The 18,063-nt window shown below is 36.0% G+C and overlaps 1 protein-coding gene across 1 annotated transcript; it reads left to right on the forward strand.

The window, feature by feature from the left end:
- Nucleotides 1-1,836: 1,836 nt before the first annotated feature.
- LOC126828355 (nose resistant to fluoxetine protein 6) lies at nucleotides 1,837-17,828 on the forward strand. The gene is made up of 15 exons (XM_050558090.2): nucleotides 1,837-1,961; nucleotides 2,341-2,552; nucleotides 3,397-3,487; nucleotides 3,705-3,786; nucleotides 4,044-4,525; nucleotides 4,771-4,953; nucleotides 5,425-5,518; nucleotides 7,825-7,920; nucleotides 9,428-9,593; nucleotides 10,322-10,401; nucleotides 12,507-12,605; nucleotides 13,211-13,340; nucleotides 15,881-16,073; nucleotides 16,767-16,909; nucleotides 17,697-17,828. Exons 1-15 carry the CDS (start codon nucleotides 1,940-1,942, stop codon nucleotides 17,811-17,813), a joined length of 2,190 nt encoding a protein of 729 aa, XP_050414047.1. The 5' UTR covers nucleotides 1,837-1,939; the 3' UTR covers nucleotides 17,814-17,828.
- The last annotated feature ends 235 nt before the right edge of the window (nucleotides 17,829-18,063 follow it).

Raw genomic sequence — 18,063 nt, forward strand, 5'->3', positions numbered from 1 at the left:
GAATCACCCAGCTTATCGTCTCATTGTTGCATTAGTCGCATTCTAATGTCCGTGTCACCCCACCCCCATCCTAACACCCACACACCCTGAATAAAAAGACTATAATTGCGGTACCCTGTAGCAGGCATTTCTGGTAGCGGACATAATGTAGAGATTAAAATTGTGGTCCGAGTTTACGATTTCTTTTTAAAAATTTAACATAAAATTACCTATAAAACAGAAAAATAAAGAAGCTTATCAACAAGATCGCCTGCATTGAACTCCTTACATCATTAGGATTTCAACTAGGAACTATTTCCCCGATTGTTATCTTGAAGGAAACGTTGCTGTACTGTTACGCTCCAAAACTATATGTGCAGAAATTGACCCATATTGGCAAGCTGATACCTGTCTTCTGTGCTCTTGTCTAGGATTTTCCCTACGGAATTCTTCAGCGCTCTCCACAAGGTTTGTTCGAGTAAACAAGAGCTGATTGTTCGGGCAAATTACACGGAACCCTTTTGAGAATTGTCTTAGTATGCCTGGATCTTTCTTGAACGTACGCCATTCTTAAAAAGTTGATTTTATTCCCTAGTACTTTAATCCATTGTTGTTGTTTTGTTTATTACATTTTAATATTTAAATGATCTGAGTAGATTGTAGATTTTACGTAAGCGAGTATGGCGATTACCCCTTCCCAAGACAACATAAGGGATTTGAACAATGTTTATGTCAGTTTGCTATTGGGTAAACATTAAAGGCAGGTTAGGGGGTGACCGACATTATTTCTTAGAGATACGAATAGTATTTATAGCAAATGCGTTCTTCGTGTCCCGAGACATGTATTCCTTGTGGACTTTCAAACTAGCACACATAAGATAAGATATCGTTTGTTGTTGCCAACAATTCAATTATCAGAGCTTAATGCACAAATCTTGCTGTTATCAAATAACTGAAGAACGTTAAACATACTTCGCCAGAAACCTTTCCAGGTGCTCGTGTACATAATCGATTATCAGCTACCATTTTATGTTAAAATTTCTTCTTTTTAAGAACATATAAGCCCTATTTTATAATCTACAATAGACGACATCCAAAACGGAGCGCCTACAACAACAATAACAACACAGCAACTCTGAAAACTATGTGATCGACCGTCATGCAGTTCCAATTCAACTGTCTGCTGAGGCCTTTATGGTCGACCTTCTTGCAGTTTCGATTCAACTGTCAGTGGAATGTCAGATAATATGATTGGCTAAATGGCTATAATATGTACGGCGTTTTCGCCGGCGATCTTTTGTATTTTCATGTGTACTGAATATCGCAGAAAACTTTGGAGAATCACCCACAAATGAAGTCATAAGTGAGGATTTCTCTTTACAGCATGGCGCCCGACATTATTATTTTTGAAATAACATTAACACACACCAAAAAATGTACCACTTTTATAATTGTTTAAAGTGAGAGATAAATTAACATGTCCCTTTAATAATCTACAGGTTGACATATATATATATATATCACGTAGCAACGTCAATATGCGAGAAGAAATAATTCGTACAAATTTGACACTGCTATCTTTAACACAAAAGAAAGATAGTTTAATTCCAAAAATCTCTAAAGCCCCTGATACGAGTTGACCCACTGACCTACGGAAGCGGGCTTTTTTTTAATTTGACGCATATACCCAAACGGTAATTTTTATTGCGTCTTATATTATAATAATTAAGCTTGTCATGTTTCGTGGGGTTTTTTAATACACAGATACGATAAAACGTTTATATAATGTACATCAAGATATTAATGCAATGGACAGAAGGTCGACATAAATGCGTATCTCAATCGGTGCAACTCGTTGTATAAATTACGACTGAATGACTTGTTCCACTTCTCAGCTTACAAACTAGTAGTGCTAAGGCATCACGGCCCCAAGAGCTGAATGCCATAACGATTTAATGCTATGAAAGTACATGGAATTGTTGGTATATAAGAGCGCATTATTTCTATGAATATTGTGTTTATTCCTGAAATTTCGGACTGGCGGAACAATGAATCTTCGTATCCATCGGAAACTCATCATTCCAACCAGCGGCGCGGTGACCACTGATTTCCCATTAGTAAGAAGATCCCACGGGGACACAGAAACCCAATATTTTTGTTGGCCTGTGTTAAACATGCTGGAGGAGATTTGTAGTATATCTAAGCCATGGAAACCGCACTGGAACCAAGGTTTTTTTTTTCAAATTTGAGGGGAGGGGCGCGATAAGCCATGACCCAAATCGCGCCATTGCGTTTTCTTCAATTAGCGCCTATTATAATTCCAACATATCTCTAAAACAGAATATATTATTTCCTTTTCAGTGTTTGACGCTATAGGAAAACCATCAGGTGGTATAACTAAAGGTGCTTTGTATTATATAGGATCTTACGACCAATGTAATAGTATTAAAGCTCACATCCCCGCTAATATCTACCTAGGTAACGTGTTTAGGAAGGAGGAAAGGCGTTATACCACTAAATTTTGTCGAGCTGAATTCAACGTATCAGACAGTTTTGTCCAAAGTATGAACGTCGTAAGTATTTTTATAATCTCTACATTAGTTTATTAAGGTAACATTGTGGCGTCAATCGGCAGAGGTTTTCTCTTATACAATTTCTTACATGTATAGTGAAAAAGATTTGCCCTTTAGTTATCAAACCACGATACCGACTGTGGCGTCATTAGGCTAACGACCTAGGGCCTGTTTCACGAAAAAATTTAACTAAGATAAAATCCACATTTTAGTAATTTGATTGGATAATATATGATTGGTTTTAGTGCTTAGCCAATCAAAATTGAAGTATCTACTAAAATTTGGATTTTATCTTTAGTTAAGATTTCGAGAAACAGAGCCCAGTAACTGTTTATAAACAAAAGCAAGTGGTCGTGTTATAATAGTTGCGTTCCGTACGCTGTGACCAGTTGTTGAATACGCTAAGAATGGCGTCTTGTTTGTTTACAGTTGAGATGAAGGTTAAACAAATAGGCCTACTAACGATCTGTGCTCCGGGTTAAGCATCGTTGCAATTATTGCAATGCTAGATAATGCATGAACTATACAAGAATCAACACCGACTGGACTTCTCCTTTAAAAAGGATCTTGCATTTTTCAACGACAAGTAAAATAAAAAGTATTTTGGTGTGGCACTTTCGAAAAATAATCATGAACATTCTTATTCAGTCGTAAATTAATTACATGCATTGCATAATGGCGGTGTCATGCGAAAGGGATTTAACAAATATTCAATAGTTTCAACTAAATAAGCAAAACGTTGTTTGAGGGGAAATCTGTATTTGAAATAACGAATACCAGTTAATTTCTCAAAATAAATGGAAAATCGAGTTCCATGATACCGACGATATGTATATGTTTGCAGGATACAAGAGGTTTAGTACTAAAGTTAAACTGGGGAGTTTGTGTTCCCGCTTCCTGTCACAGTGAAGACATTGCTAGGCTCTTTTCAATGGGTAAGTATCATAATATAATATGTTTTATTTCAAGTTTTGGTTGGAAGTTAATTTTGAGCTTATAGGGTGTTTTTTTTTTTAAAAAAAAAAAAAAATAGAGAAAATAAACATTAGCCCAATAAAAATTCTAAAGGTTTGAGTTGTTAGTCTCATTAAAAAAATATAGGAACAGAAAAGAACCAAAGGTGACATTAAGTCTGTATTCTTAAACCTTTAGGGCCTGTAAAGCTTCCTGTAAACAGAGTTGCTTGCCTGCAAAACCCAGATCTTAAAAAAGATACGTCAGCCATTGTTGCTATGTAAGTTAAAATCAGTACTTACCATCGATATGATTTTTTTTCTAATGAAATGATTTTAGCATTTTTGTTGAATCACGTGAAGCTCACATTACAATGCATTGATTTCACGCCACTACCTTTTATTGGTCTAACTTTGACCTGTTGACTAATCAAGATAAATGATTTCTATCCATTAACATCGAGTTCAAAATGACATCTGACATGAGTATCTTAATTTAATCGATTAAAAGAATCTATTTCATTATTATGCCTTTCAGATGCATTTTGTGCGTGTTTGGAATTTTGGTTGCACTGGCCACTTTTAGTGAAGGTATGATGGGCGCTCTTCCAGTTTCCAAACGTGAAGAACAAAACTACTTTGGCCGAATTAATAATGGGTTTGTGTCTGATGAAAAACACATCATTAAAAATGGCTATGCACCAGATGCATTGGAATTGAAACAAACAGCTTCTATGTCTACAGGATTGTATACAACGCTATCAGAAACAAATGGCTACGAAAAAATAGATAAGTCTAAAAGCGACATAGAGGCGAGTTCGTCATCGAAGACAGATTCATGTACACTTAATGTACTAGCACCCGCGGAGCACCCTTATGAAAAATTGAGTAACGGTGATGGTAAATCGTTAAGTCACAATCCAAACGTCTCGCCTGAAATTTCAAACACAGAACTAGAAGCCAAGGTAAATGACACCGGTGTCAAGGTGGAAAACGTCGCGGACAAAGAAGCAGTTAGAAGTAAGCATTGAAAAATATTTTTTCATTCTTGGCACCCTTGTTCATCGGTCACACACAAATTAGACCATGTCTCTATGTATTTGCAAGCTTGGATAAGTCAATAATTTACTGTACAAAGAAAGTTATCTAAAGTTAATTTCAAAATATGCAATTTGATTTTACTATTTAATAGAATATTTTGAAATACTAACATTTTCAAAAGAAACCCATCCCCAAAAACAAAATCGTTTCTGTTATATTTACAGAGGTACACCCGATTATAAAGGCATTTTCATTAATAACTAACATGCCAAAGATTCTAAATGGAAAGAAATCTAAAGGAGCCATCAACTGTGTACATGGTATACGATTTGTCAGCATGTTATGGATTATACTGGGCCACACCTATAATTATGGAGTTGTTTCACAAAGTGACAGTCAAACTACACGTAAATATATATCACAATATTATTGTACCATTAAAAACATTAATAGTGCTTGAAAAAAAAAAAGAAATATTGCCAGAAAAAAATGTACTTATAATACAAATCGCTTTTACAGGTACACTCCCCGCCAAACGTTGCCCATTATTGTGATCCCCGATATAAAAATCAATCTATATTGGTAAATTTGTAAATCGTTCAAGGGATCTAAAACTTAGTTTGTATTATAGGTTCATATGTTTTCAATCGTGTTATGTCAATCACAGCTTCATCAACCCGGTTTAATTCCAAATTTAATGTCAACAGTATGTTTTGGATGATAACAATTTTAGTCACTGGTAGGTTGAGACTGTTCCAAATGCTACGCAGCTGTTTACCGAAGCGCAGACATAAAAAGGAGAAGAAAATATTTAATTTAATATTTTGAACAATAACCAAGCCATTTTCCTGTTTCGATTTTATTTTCCTTGTATATAGAAAACTTAATTGACGCCGATGGTCTGTTTAAAAGGTTCAGCTTCCAGGGTATCATGGCAGCCGGATTTGCTGTTGATACTTTCTTCTTATTAAGGTATAGTTCATTTATAAGATAAAGATGAAAAGTATCAAAATGTAATAGCAATAAATTGATTGTGACAACTAACAATAGGTTACGACTCGTCGAATAGCCATGCCATGGTGGTTCTGGATGGTCATGGGTGTTCGTACAGCCGAGCTCTGTCATAGAGGACTACTACCAAACTGGCCATAGAAGATCTCAAGTAGGTCGTGCGATTGACGAGTAATATGTCTTGGGTGGTTGATCAATGGCTTCCCCAGGTTGACAAACGGTGGCATGATTAACCATGACTGTCAAATACCCACACTAGGAGGTACATATATTCTCACACATAGTAAATATTCACGTCATTTCAAATTCATGGTTTATAGTTACGACTCGTCCCAAGATCAATCGTGACTATTATTTTGTGCAACTGATCCTTGACAATTGTAGGTAATCTTGGATGATCATACGACAAATCTCTCAAGGTCTTGCGACCCTCGTTCCCCACAGTCTGCTACAAGGTGAGGTCGGGTCTTATTGTGTGACTGCTGTCCTTACATCGCAGAAAAACGACGACAGGTCCAAGACTGGAGCATATATAACTAGTGTGTATTTATTAATTGTCAGTCTGCCAGAATTAGGCCTACACCTCATGTTTGTGGCAGAAATGTGCAAACTGAGCTTTCTGGTTTTAAATGATAGATTACACCCAGTAGTGTTACAGAAAAAAAACGGCCCATCAATTGGCCCAAGGGAAAGTTTTTTAGGGGTCTCGAAGTTTTCCATCATGACTGTAGACGTAAGTACACAGATATTGTCAAGGCATTTTAACTCAATTTCCCACCATTCCGGGCAGTTGCTGCAATAGAAATGCCGACCACGGTTTATGGTTTGTCTAGACGTATAATAGCACCAAAAAAAAGTCCCAGTCCGAATTCCGTGCCCAAATGGGTCAAATTGGCAAAAATCCAAAATGGCCGCTAGTTTTGACTGGAAAATGCCAATTTTTATCCAATTATTATAATATGATCGAGTTTGGTATCAAAATATATGTTTTCGGGGTAACTGAATCCATTTCCATACATACTTTTGTGATAAGTGTTATCGCGGAGTTAACATTGGGAAATAATTCCAGATGGTGGTCAGTTTTGGCGTAAAAATTCGAATTTTACAAAATGGCCACATTTGGTGTCAAAGTATACGTTTTGGAGGCAGCTGATTCCATTTTCGGCACATTTTCTCATCTTGGTAATTAACTGGTTCCCCTGTGTCAAAATATGTGGAAATCCCATTGGAGATTTAGAGATTAAGAGTAGGCGAGTCTGCCTCAGATCCAATATAATGGCATTTATCAAGCATCAACTAAATTTCATTTAGACTCTTCAAATGATGAAACACAGAAACATCCCGATAGGCAGTGAAACATTGGATAATGAACTGTCCACCGCCATTCCGAAAATGACGGAAAGATAACGTGGTCGACATTTCTATTGCTCGCATTTATACTATTTTGCCTGGACTAATAAGCGTATTTTGTCCCGTATGTGTGTTGATGATGTCATGCCTAAGAAAATACGTCATAGAACCACCAATATTGGATAGAAGCAATGCATAAGGAATATGCTTCTGATAATGGTAGGCTAATAATCGTTGCAGTTGTTATGCTGTGTATAATACTTATATATTTAATCTTTTTCTGGTCTCAACAAAAACGTTCTGAAATATGTGTTGGATACCAGGTAAATCCATGAAAACTTGTGAAAAAATCCATAGGGCCAAATAAATGATGTGAAATTCTTTTGTTTTATAAGAGTTATGAATGATATATGAACTATTAGAGGTATTTACATTGAAAAAATTGTTTGAAACTTTTTTGGAAACCAGGCAAATTCGTGATTTGGCTGGTACCCATCCAATTCGACTGTCGGAGAACTTCGAGGCCTTTAAAAAAAATGTTCCCTTTGGCCAATTGATGGGGCGGTTTTTTTCTGTAATACTACTGGCTGTAATCTATCATTTAAAACCAAGAAAGCTTAGTTTGCACATTTCTGCCACAAAAAAACAGTTCCGGCAGCCTATGTGTGTCTCCGCAAGAAACACGTCTTTGTAACGAATAAAGTGATACTTTAGATCATAGCTCGAAACATATGAAACAAGAGAACAAGAGATTGAAAAGATCTTGAAAGGTCTTTAAAACCGAAACCTAAATTATGTTAAAGATGGCATACTGTACTTATTGTTCCTCCTTTCTGGAATATAATATAATATCCAATGTTAACGATGTATCTTAATCCCAATAAAATAAGACTGTTTAATTTAATTTCGTCTTTCAGTGGGTTTTTAGTGGCATACCTGACGTTAAAAGATCTACGAAAACGGAAGATTACAGGTGGCTACATGTTTATGTATTATTTCCATAGATTTTGGAGGTAGGCATGGCATTTTTCTATCTTTGGATTTTAATTAAAGTCACAACATAAGTTTTAAAATAGAGTTCGAGACTATACACTACCAACAAAACATTTATTAAAAAGTTTTGTCAAACATCTATTCGACGTAAGGTCATTTAAAGTTTACATTGGATACACAACGCCATCTTTACCTGTCTTTGAGAAATAAATTAAAAATAATTCTGTCATAGTTTACACATAAGCCAGATTTTTCTTGATGAAAGTTTATCTTTACTCAAATATGCTTAATTACCTAATGATATTAGACTTTAGATTAAGATAATACTTATGTTTGACTTTTGAGATATATTTAAACGATTTGGGACCGGTTGTTCAAAGCTACGTTAACTTATAATGACTCGTTAACATGGAGCTAACAGATCATTAACTTTAACGGAGAGAAAGTATGTTGCTGGAAGCCCCGTTAACCCTAACATATCATTAACTTAAGGTGTTGGGTTCTGTTATCTATTTAACGATGGCATTAGTCGGCTGTCAGCAAAAATTCCTATAGATTACCATGCTCTAGTCTTCTATAGACTTATATAGAACATTCTAGAGGATTGTGTGTGTTGGGTAGGGGGGTGGGGCGTATCACATTTTCTATAGGATGAAATTCTATAGTATTCTACATAATTTGGGGGCCCTGTAGGAAATAACGTCCCCAAATATTCTACAGTTTCTGTAGCGCAAATCCTATCATTTTTCCTATAGATTTTTGCTAAAATTTCTATAGGAAAATACTATAGGATTCTATAGATGAAGTTGTTACACGTGTACATTGAATTTAAAAATTTAAAATTCAGCCAATGGCCAAACAGTCTTCTCTTTGATTAATTCAATCCGTTAACTAACGGATAATGAAATTGACTCTCCAGTAACAGAAATTTTTTGGACCGTTAACAAAAGACACGTTAGCAAAATAACAGGCCCTGATCTTTTACGACTTTAAAACAGAGTACTACATGGTGACAAATTTTCCGTGTAACAGAACATAGACTTTCCAGTCTAACGGCGACACGAGAGCCGCCTTTAAGCCAGAGCAACGAAAACGACGAAAAAGAGGCGACGATATCGTAAAGTGATCGGCGACTTTTTCGACGACCTATTCGTCGTGCTGGCTTAACGGCGGCTCTCGTGTTGTGTAAGTCGCGGGTCGCCGTTAAGCCAGCACGACGAAAAAGTCGCCGATCCTCACCTTTTTCGTCGTGCTGGCTTAACGGCGACTCTCGAGTTGTGTCTAGAAACACGACGATCTAAATGGACCACCATACATATTTCTAAAATATTATTTCTACATTTTAACTGTTATACACTGTGGCGTGTAGGGAGGGTCAGAGGGGCTGGAGGCTCCTGTCATCCATTTCAGAGAACATGTGCATGCCACTGCCTATACACATTGTTACCACATTGTTACAAAAAGACAAAATAAGCATATTATCAAATCTATATCATATCTTCAGTTTACTTGTACAATTCATTTCAGATTGACACCATTATATATGATCGTATTGATGACGTTCTCCTGTCTATATAAGTATATGGGCGATGGTCCACTGTGGCCAGCAGCTATCAAAGCAGCAGATTATTGTAAAACTAATTGGTGGACTAATGTATTATACGTTAATAACCTTGTTAATAACCATGAACAGGTAAAGTCATTTTAATCACAATGTAACACCACTCACATGAACTGTCTAACTCACCTCTGGACAAGGTGTGGGTTTTGTTTAGCTATTTGGAAAATTTGGGGTAACGATTATGAGATCGTCCTGTCCGCAGATAGACATTCACTGGACTGGCATGAAATTGGGTTTAATGTCGTTCTTTTCTGACCCAACCGGGGTAATGAAGTCGGAATATTGGACTATAATTGTGACAATTGTTATGACTGGAATTTAATGTCTAATGCCTATAGTATAATAACAGTCTCCCGATTGACATAGTTCTCAGGAAGGGTCGAGCATAATATTGTTTTTGTATGTAAAAAAGAAAGAACTCAATCTGGCAAGAACCAATACATTTACTGTTGTGGAATCCAAATTCGCAAATCATGATCTAGGACAACATAATTTCACGGAGTCAACAAACGGTTTATAAAAGATACACCATCATCATCTTTTAATTCGTGTGGTATCGGGCCCGTAGCCACGGTGGGGGGGGGGGGCCCCCCCTAAAAAAAAAAATAACCGAATTAGCCCTCCCCCCCCCCCAAATATTTCGTCAACAATATTCCGTAGCCCCACCAAATTTTATGAGCTGACTCGGGCCCGAATGGTATTCTAGACAGTGGCATACAACACATTTTACTTTGGATACCAATAACTATTGGCGTAATCTATAAACGTGCGTCAAATCTATTTTATTATTTTGTTTCCAGTGTTTGGGTTGGTCCTGGTATTTGGCTAATGATATGCAGTTTTATATTCTCTCACCTATATTTATATTTACAATATTTTGGTAAGTTGAAAATAGGTCAATAATAGAGTTATGTTTAATATCATACAGGCTGTAGACCAATGATATTCTAGTGTTGGCGTTAGTGATTCGATTATCACACGACCAGTATCGCCATTGGACTCGGTGCCTGCTTTGGCTCGGTTCCTTTTGCGTGTGACTCGAGCGAAAAAGCATATGTTACGTATATATTTGATTTCCTGTTTTCATACTGAACATACTTTATATCTGCCTACAACTGATTTATCACGCTGCTTTAATAGCTTTTTAATATTCCACCATTGTTTATTTTTAGTATAAATCTTCGTATTATCTTTTTTTTTTATTTATTATTTTAACCGAAGTGCAGTTGCAGTTTAGACCCACTATAAATTTAATTAGATTATCATTATTGTTGTTTGGTTTCTACATTATTTTCATCATAAACATTATATCTTAACGACATTTTGTAGTTCGATATATTATTTTTGTTTTGTTGTGATAATCTTTAATCTCTGAATGACCGTTACAGAGTATTTCAGAAATGAGATCAAAATATCTTAATGTTGTTTGAAACCTAGTCGTTACATTAGAGAGTATTAGTTTACTCATTAAGAAATGAGATGAGAATATCTTCATTTTGTTTGAAACCAATCTCAGTCGGATTGGTACGTGTTACGTGAAAGTAATTTGCGTGGGGTAAAATTAAGGAAAAGTGTTGTAATGTGGGGTATATTCTGGGTAAGTAACACGAGTTAAAAAATAAATATTGAATGTTTTTTTGAATCAGATCACAAGTCTCAAATTCCAGCAATCACTAATAAACTTATAGCCTAGAGTAGACCAAGTTACAAACCCCAGTCAATCGTATCAATTCAGAAGCGTTCGTCGAGGGTGAAATGCATCTTTACAAATCCAAATAAGATTGTCTCGGTAATCCGATTTAATTTTTGATCTCGTATTCAACACAAAATGTGGGGACCCACATTGTCCCACTTTGCGGCCCCCACCCCAGACCTGATACTGAGAATAATATCATTAACCCCATTTAGTTAACGCTGGCTCTAGTTTGACTGCTGGTATGTATTTTGAACAACGGGCGTTGTATAATATTAGAAGTGTGTACATGTTGATTCAGTAGTATTGAAAGTTGACGCTCGTTATTGTAGTTAACTACTTAAACATACATTATGCAAGAGCTAAATCTGATTATTGCAAGTCTTTATTTAGGCTTCAGATGTCATAGAAATTATAAATTAGACCTTTATTTACACAACAAGCACAAAATCAACTCTGTAGACCCACGGATGGCTTGGATTCGCTTGGATTTAAAGAGGATTTCATTGATTGATTAAATTTTTAAATGGCGTCGTAAGCTGAGATTAACCGTTACGTTGACGTCATACTCCGGGAAATTTTAGATCGAGGCTGAATGATAGAATGTACGAAGCGAGGCCGCTGTTAAGCGAGGCCGCATATGTCGGTCAATTTGATTGAAAGTTCGATATATACGGCCTTGATACTATGTTTATTTGTGGTTAAAATGAGAGTTTAGATGTCGGTATTATACGCTCTTTTGTCACTTGCGTTTACAGAAAAATTATGGAAATTGATAAACATCGCAGCTAACATCACCCCAGTTGAATTGCAGCCCATGCAGCCCCAATGCCATTGGATCAATGTTTCCTATTTCAATTTGTCTGCATCGGGCGAACACGCAGGCTAACATGATTGAAGAAGTCGGCTATAATTATGCCTCATTGATTTGGTCCATTCCTTTAAAACTTTCGCTTCTTATCTATATAATAAAAGTCCTATTTTTAATTTGTAGTAAAAATAAATGTGATACGAATTGAAAACGTTACTTGATAATCGAGATTATGTAGGTGGAGTTAACACCCGTCAATCAAACGGCCTGCCTTCTCATAGACGGTGAAGAGGGATTTGACTCCTATTTCTAGTCAAAAATTACAATGGTGATAACTTTGGTCAGAATAAAGTAATTTGACTGAAATTTTCAATATATTCTTCTTTTATCATTTACTTTTGAACCGTTATAGCAAGAATGGCTAATTCTTTATTAAAATCTCCCATAATGTATCTTTAATTATTGTCATAATATGTTGTAGGTACGCACCTGTTGGTATTACTTTAGCAGTATTAGTAGGTGCAGCTGGTGTAGCTTCAGCTTTCTATGAAGAATATGTTACCGGAGGAGACATGTTCACGTAAGTTTGATTATTCAATTGGCATTTTAATTAAGGCGTCGAGGGTTCGTTGTACAGAAAAAAGAAACAAACAAAATAAAAAAAGATAATATTTGGTGGGGGGGGTGCAACTAGTATCAGATGTAATCCTTGTAAATCGGGGGTGCCGACACTGAAAATAGCACTCGTTCACCGGTATCCCCACAGAAACTGCATCAACATCGTATGCACGAACTACACTAGCGACTGGTCTTTTATACATCGAACCAGTCAACTCGTTTGACAAACGGACGTCTCCTTGCTTGTTGGCCACCCCACGTTCACTTACCAATGCGGTCGGACGTAGCGAGGATTATAGTCGGATGCAAGGTAGACCGGTCTGTTTTATTGTCGAATCCCGAATAACGTGCCCGTGGCCAAATCAGTAGAGCGCCGGTTTGTCGTCGACCTACGCAGATTGTAGGGGTTACCAACGAATGTAAACTGAAACACATAAAACTGCTCTTATTTTTTTAAAGACGTCGTTGGTGCCACTCATGGTGTTTATTTTGGGCCTATAATTTTAAACGTCTTGAACTGACTGTATATTATGTATATTTATATAAATATTTATATTTAAATTGTAGAATGAATCGAATTCCTGATTATTGGCAAAATGTTTACACTGTACCCTGGACACGAATTGCTGCTTATTTAGTTGGTATAATATTTGGTTGGATTATGGTAAAATATGATAAACTAAAGACCCTTTCATTTGTAAGTAGAATATAGATACAATTGGAAAACAAATTGGCCGGATATAATAAAGTAACGCAGTATGTGTTCAAGGATGTGTATGTCCGTGAAAGCAGGTGTACACTTGTTTAAAAATGGCTGATGTTTTAATAGCATGCCAACGCATGTGTGATAAACAGATAAACAAATATAAACAGATAAACAAATATAAACAAACGATTTGATGGAGAATCACCACTTATAGTCCGTAGCCAATTAATGTAAAGCCCACTCTTTCTTCCATTATTTTTTAAATAGTTAAACATACATTATGCAAGAGCTAAATCTGCCTATTACAGGTCTTTCTTTAGGCATGGGCTCTGTTTCACAAAACTTTAATCTCCTTAAAATCGTCTTAACTAAAATTCCATCCTAACTTAAGATAGATGAGTTACACAAAACGATTTTAAGTCCGGTTCACATAATTGTAACATAGCATCATTTATAAAAACAATTCTCATTCAATTGTTTTTCATGACATGGGGAATACAGCTACGGTCCATCCGTTCATTTATTATAAGGCAATTTAAGCAATTATATGACACCACAAATTAGAACCACAAGAAAAAAACAAAACACCCAAAACCCCAATAAACAAAACCCCTTGTTACTTTTTTTATACATTATGATATGATACAAGTAAAAATTATACTATTTTTAAATAATTAACAGACAAACAAAAACAACAACAAAGACAAATCTAGGCATCGGAACATTGGCTATTTGGTGGATTAGTTTCAAAGTTGTTTACTGCCTAGATTAGTCGTTTGAGTGGGGCCTTACATCGATATGTCCCGTTTATAATATCATGTTTTATAAAATTCCGAAACACACAATTCTCAATAGTTTTTGTTATCCAAAATACCATAGAACCATGAAATTCAAGCGATTTAGTTCATCGGTACGCATTATTTCCATTGAAGCCTGCGAGTGAATCAAATGTCAAGGTCACGAAAGAAGCATGCAAGTTCAAGGTCCAAAGCACCGATACATTTTGAAACGAATAATACGCAATAAACTCAGGACGTGAGTACAGCAACTAGAGAGTGGTCCGATATAACGGTGTTTAAGTGGTTTTGCACAGGACCGCAGCCTGCCAAGCGTGTCGCCCACGAGCGCCGGAACAAATAATATGCACGAAAAAATGTCGCGCATAAAGCAGGTTGGCACTAGACTCAGTTTATTACACTGAAGTTTAAATGTTTTAATTTTTAAACTATTATGGTCAATTAAAAGAAATAGCGATTCAGAAAAAAATATGATGAAAAATATAACCTTTATAACCGATGCCCATAAAATTTCGAACGAAGCAGCTGTTGATCGAGAGCAACCCCTGACAGAATATTCTAATCCATATAGATCAGTACAAATTCGCCGTCTTCAACTAAAAGAGAAAAGGGGTAGTGTTTTATTATCACGTAAAAATTACTGCATTTTGAAACTTTATTGTATTGTATCCAAAAACATATTATAGGCCTATTTTGGTGGTTTATGTTTTGTTCACTTTACCCATTTACCAGAAAAATCCCCTCGCGCTTGTACGCCTAAGTGTATATCGGGTTTCTTTAAGATCGAACTTTGACTATATTTACGTTCGGCGATATCTTTACTGGGCCTCACCTCGGGTAATTTTAAAACAGAAAAACACAACGCGCGGAATTCAGTGAATCAGTCTACGCTTTTTTCGATAGGCCTACACCCAGTTTAATCAATCACTGTTATCTACAGTCAAATCCGCATTCTCTGTCATAAGTAAAAATATATAAAAGTGAAATATAAAAGAGCTAAGAATGTATATAACCGTGTCAAAATCCTACGAAAACATAATAAAGTCAGCAGGGCGGCTATGGTGTTTTCACCAGTGGCAATTCGTCTATTTGAGTGAAATTTTAAGCATATTCTGTTTTCATTATCAATTCTTAACTATTATAGCGAGAATTGTCCGCTCTTTATCTAATCTTACTTATTCCCCTATATATACGAAAAGAAAAGCCAACACTCAGTCTATGTTACTATTGCATCATGACTATCGATGGACATCTTCAATAGAAAGCTTGATCTCGCTTTAACTACATACATCTTATCAATGCCTTCACGTAATACCCTGCATATTTCGGCACTAATTTCGATTGGGTATTCACCCAGTTTGTGAGCCTATCAGATTCCTCGATCATCGCGAATACCAAGTCTCGCGCTTTCCAGTCAAAATGTCTACCTGTAATAATCGAGTTGCAAAGTTCAAATTTCGTTTAATGTCAAGGTTTCCGTGGAGGTCGCTATGTCACAACCATTGATTGGATGCTACTGTCCACGTGTCTGTCGATAACGTAGCGAGAAGTTTGGGAATTGTAAAGTAATCTAGCAACGTCCAGATGTTGTAAAACTCGCAGTCGTAGCTTCAGGAACATGAGTGATGACAAACACTAACTAACGTTATGTTACATTCGCTACTACTGAATGTAAAACATGTAGACCTATAGAAAGTTTGGCGCATTGAACTTATTTTGATATTTTGTTTTCAGAAAAAAGCTGTAGTTGGTTGGATTATAACCCTTGGTGTTGGTATCTTTATTTCTTATATAACATACACATATCGTAAAGAAGACGCCGACGCCTGGCCAAAATGGGTGCTATCGTTGTATGAGTCAACAACAAGACCAATATTTGCTGCCTGTGTTGCTTGGGTTATATTTGCATGTCATCATAACAGAGGAGGTAATATAAATATTCTGTATTGGATATTGCACTGGAATGGCCTGGGTCAAATCGTACAATACCCCATAGAATTTACAATTTTAAGAAGAGAAGGTTGAATAAAAATGAAGACGGGAGAGGGTAAAAAGGCCACTGTCTTGGCAAAAAGTATTTCCCGAGAAATAAAAAGTTATGGTAATCTGTAAAAGTATTTTGTTCTTTGTTGAAGTGATGATGAAACCCATTTCTTTTCTGTAATGACACTTTTAAATGCGAACGTTTATGAAATTGGTCCATTGCGTTAGTTTGGTCGTTAACTTGAGGATGGAAATCGATTTTGCTTTCAGATAGTTTGCTGGCCTGCGTCAGCAATAATCTATCGGGTGCAACATTCAGTACACAGAATGTCGATTTTTCTTTACGATTTATGGTCACAGGTTGTTGGTCAACGACGTTTCGTCGGTGGCGTATGTCGTGTACCAAAATTCCTCATCGCATTCATAGATACAACTAGACACAGTGGTGGTCATCATCAAAGACCTAAACCAAAGATCTCCGTTAAAAATGCGTGTATAGTTTGTCGGCGCAGGATTGTCTGCCAATAGTGCGGATAATCTGAGGGATTGTATAATTTACTCTCCGGTAATGGAAAAGCGCAGCCTTCAAACGATTTATTTTCTCAAATAAAAATAGTATTTATAATTTGTTCTCCAGGATTCATCAACTCAGTTCTGTCATGGAGTGGAATTATACCACTGTCCAGACTAACGTATGCATGCTACCTAGTACATCCTGCGTGTATGATGCTTAAAATCTACAGTAAAAGAAACCTAATCTACATAAGTGATTTTGATGTGGTACGTCTTTATAACTATTATATAAACTTTGGACTTTCAGATTTCAATCAAACGACTTGACATAGGCATATGGGGCCTTGTATAATTATGGGCGTGGGATAGGGTACGGGATTTCCCATTCATTAAAAGGGCATTATGCAAGATCTAAATTCGCCTATTGTCGGGCGTTCTTCTGGTTTCAAATGTTATATAAATTATCATTTGACATTTATCCACGTGACAAGCCGATGATCAGCTCTCTAGACCATCGGATGGATTAGTTATTGGATAGATTAACCAATTCCCGACACATCTACGCTAATATGGCTGGCAAAGACGAAATCGTTTGGTAATGCATGCCGTCGCTTACAGACTGTCAATAAAATGACTGACAATTGAAACTTCGTTTATTGTCGTGGCCCTTGACAATCGAGAATATATGACAACAATTGGCAATCGTGGGAGACAATTTATAACTATGTCTTGTCAAAACTTCAAACATTCATAACATCGCTCAGATTAAAATAATTTGACTGAAATTTTCGATTTTCATTATCTGTTATTGAACTATTATAAGCAAGAACGGCCAGTTCTTTCTCTAAATCTCACATACTGCATCTTTAATTAAAAAAAGGTATGTGCATAGAGATACAACTGACCATATAAAGAGAGAAGAATATAAGATAATTCATGCAAATTTCTTTTTACTTGTGTTTAATGATAATTCGATTTGAAATTGAAAAATAAATAAATTTGTAGATTTATCTCGAATCCTTTCTAGAATTTTTTTGTTTTATTTTTATTTCAGGCTTATCTATACATGGGCCACACGTGTATGACCTTCATGATAGCTTTTATATTCTCAGTGACCTTTGAGGCTCCCTTCCTTGCATTGGAAAAGATATTTTTCCAACGAAAGAAATAATGTTTTGTTTTTAAATAAAAGGATAACTGCAGAAGCTTATAATCACCGAACAGTTATAACAGTGTTTATAGAATATTATATTTGATTTTTATATTATAGTCTTCTGTATAATGTATTTTGTTGTATGATACCAAATATGGTATGCGTTCGTGAATTTTTATATGTGCCGTGTTATGGAAGACCAAACAGTTCTTTATTCGGTATTCTTAGTCCTTATTTCTTAATTCATAGTCCTAGTTTCGACATTTGT

The sequence above is a fragment of the Patella vulgata genome, chromosome 7 (assembly GCF_932274485.2).
Source record: "Patella vulgata chromosome 7, xgPatVulg1.2, whole genome shotgun sequence".
Taxonomy (NCBI): Eukaryota; Metazoa; Mollusca; class Gastropoda; family Patellidae; genus Patella; species Patella vulgata.

What these genes read in the sequence shown, in the direction of transcription:
- LOC126828355 (XM_050558090.2), top strand. Translation starts at nt 1,940, where the DNA reads ATGAAAGTACATGGAATTGTTG. An exon ending in GGACAAAGAAGCAGTTAGAA is followed by an intron (nt 4,526 to 4,770) that starts GTAAGCATTGAA and finishes TTATATTTACAG; the next exon opens with AGGTACACCCGATTATAAAG. An exon ending in TATTTCCATAGATTTTGGAG is followed by an intron (nt 7,921 to 9,427) that starts GTAGGCATGGCA and finishes AATTCATTTCAG; the next exon opens with ATTGACACCATTATATATGA.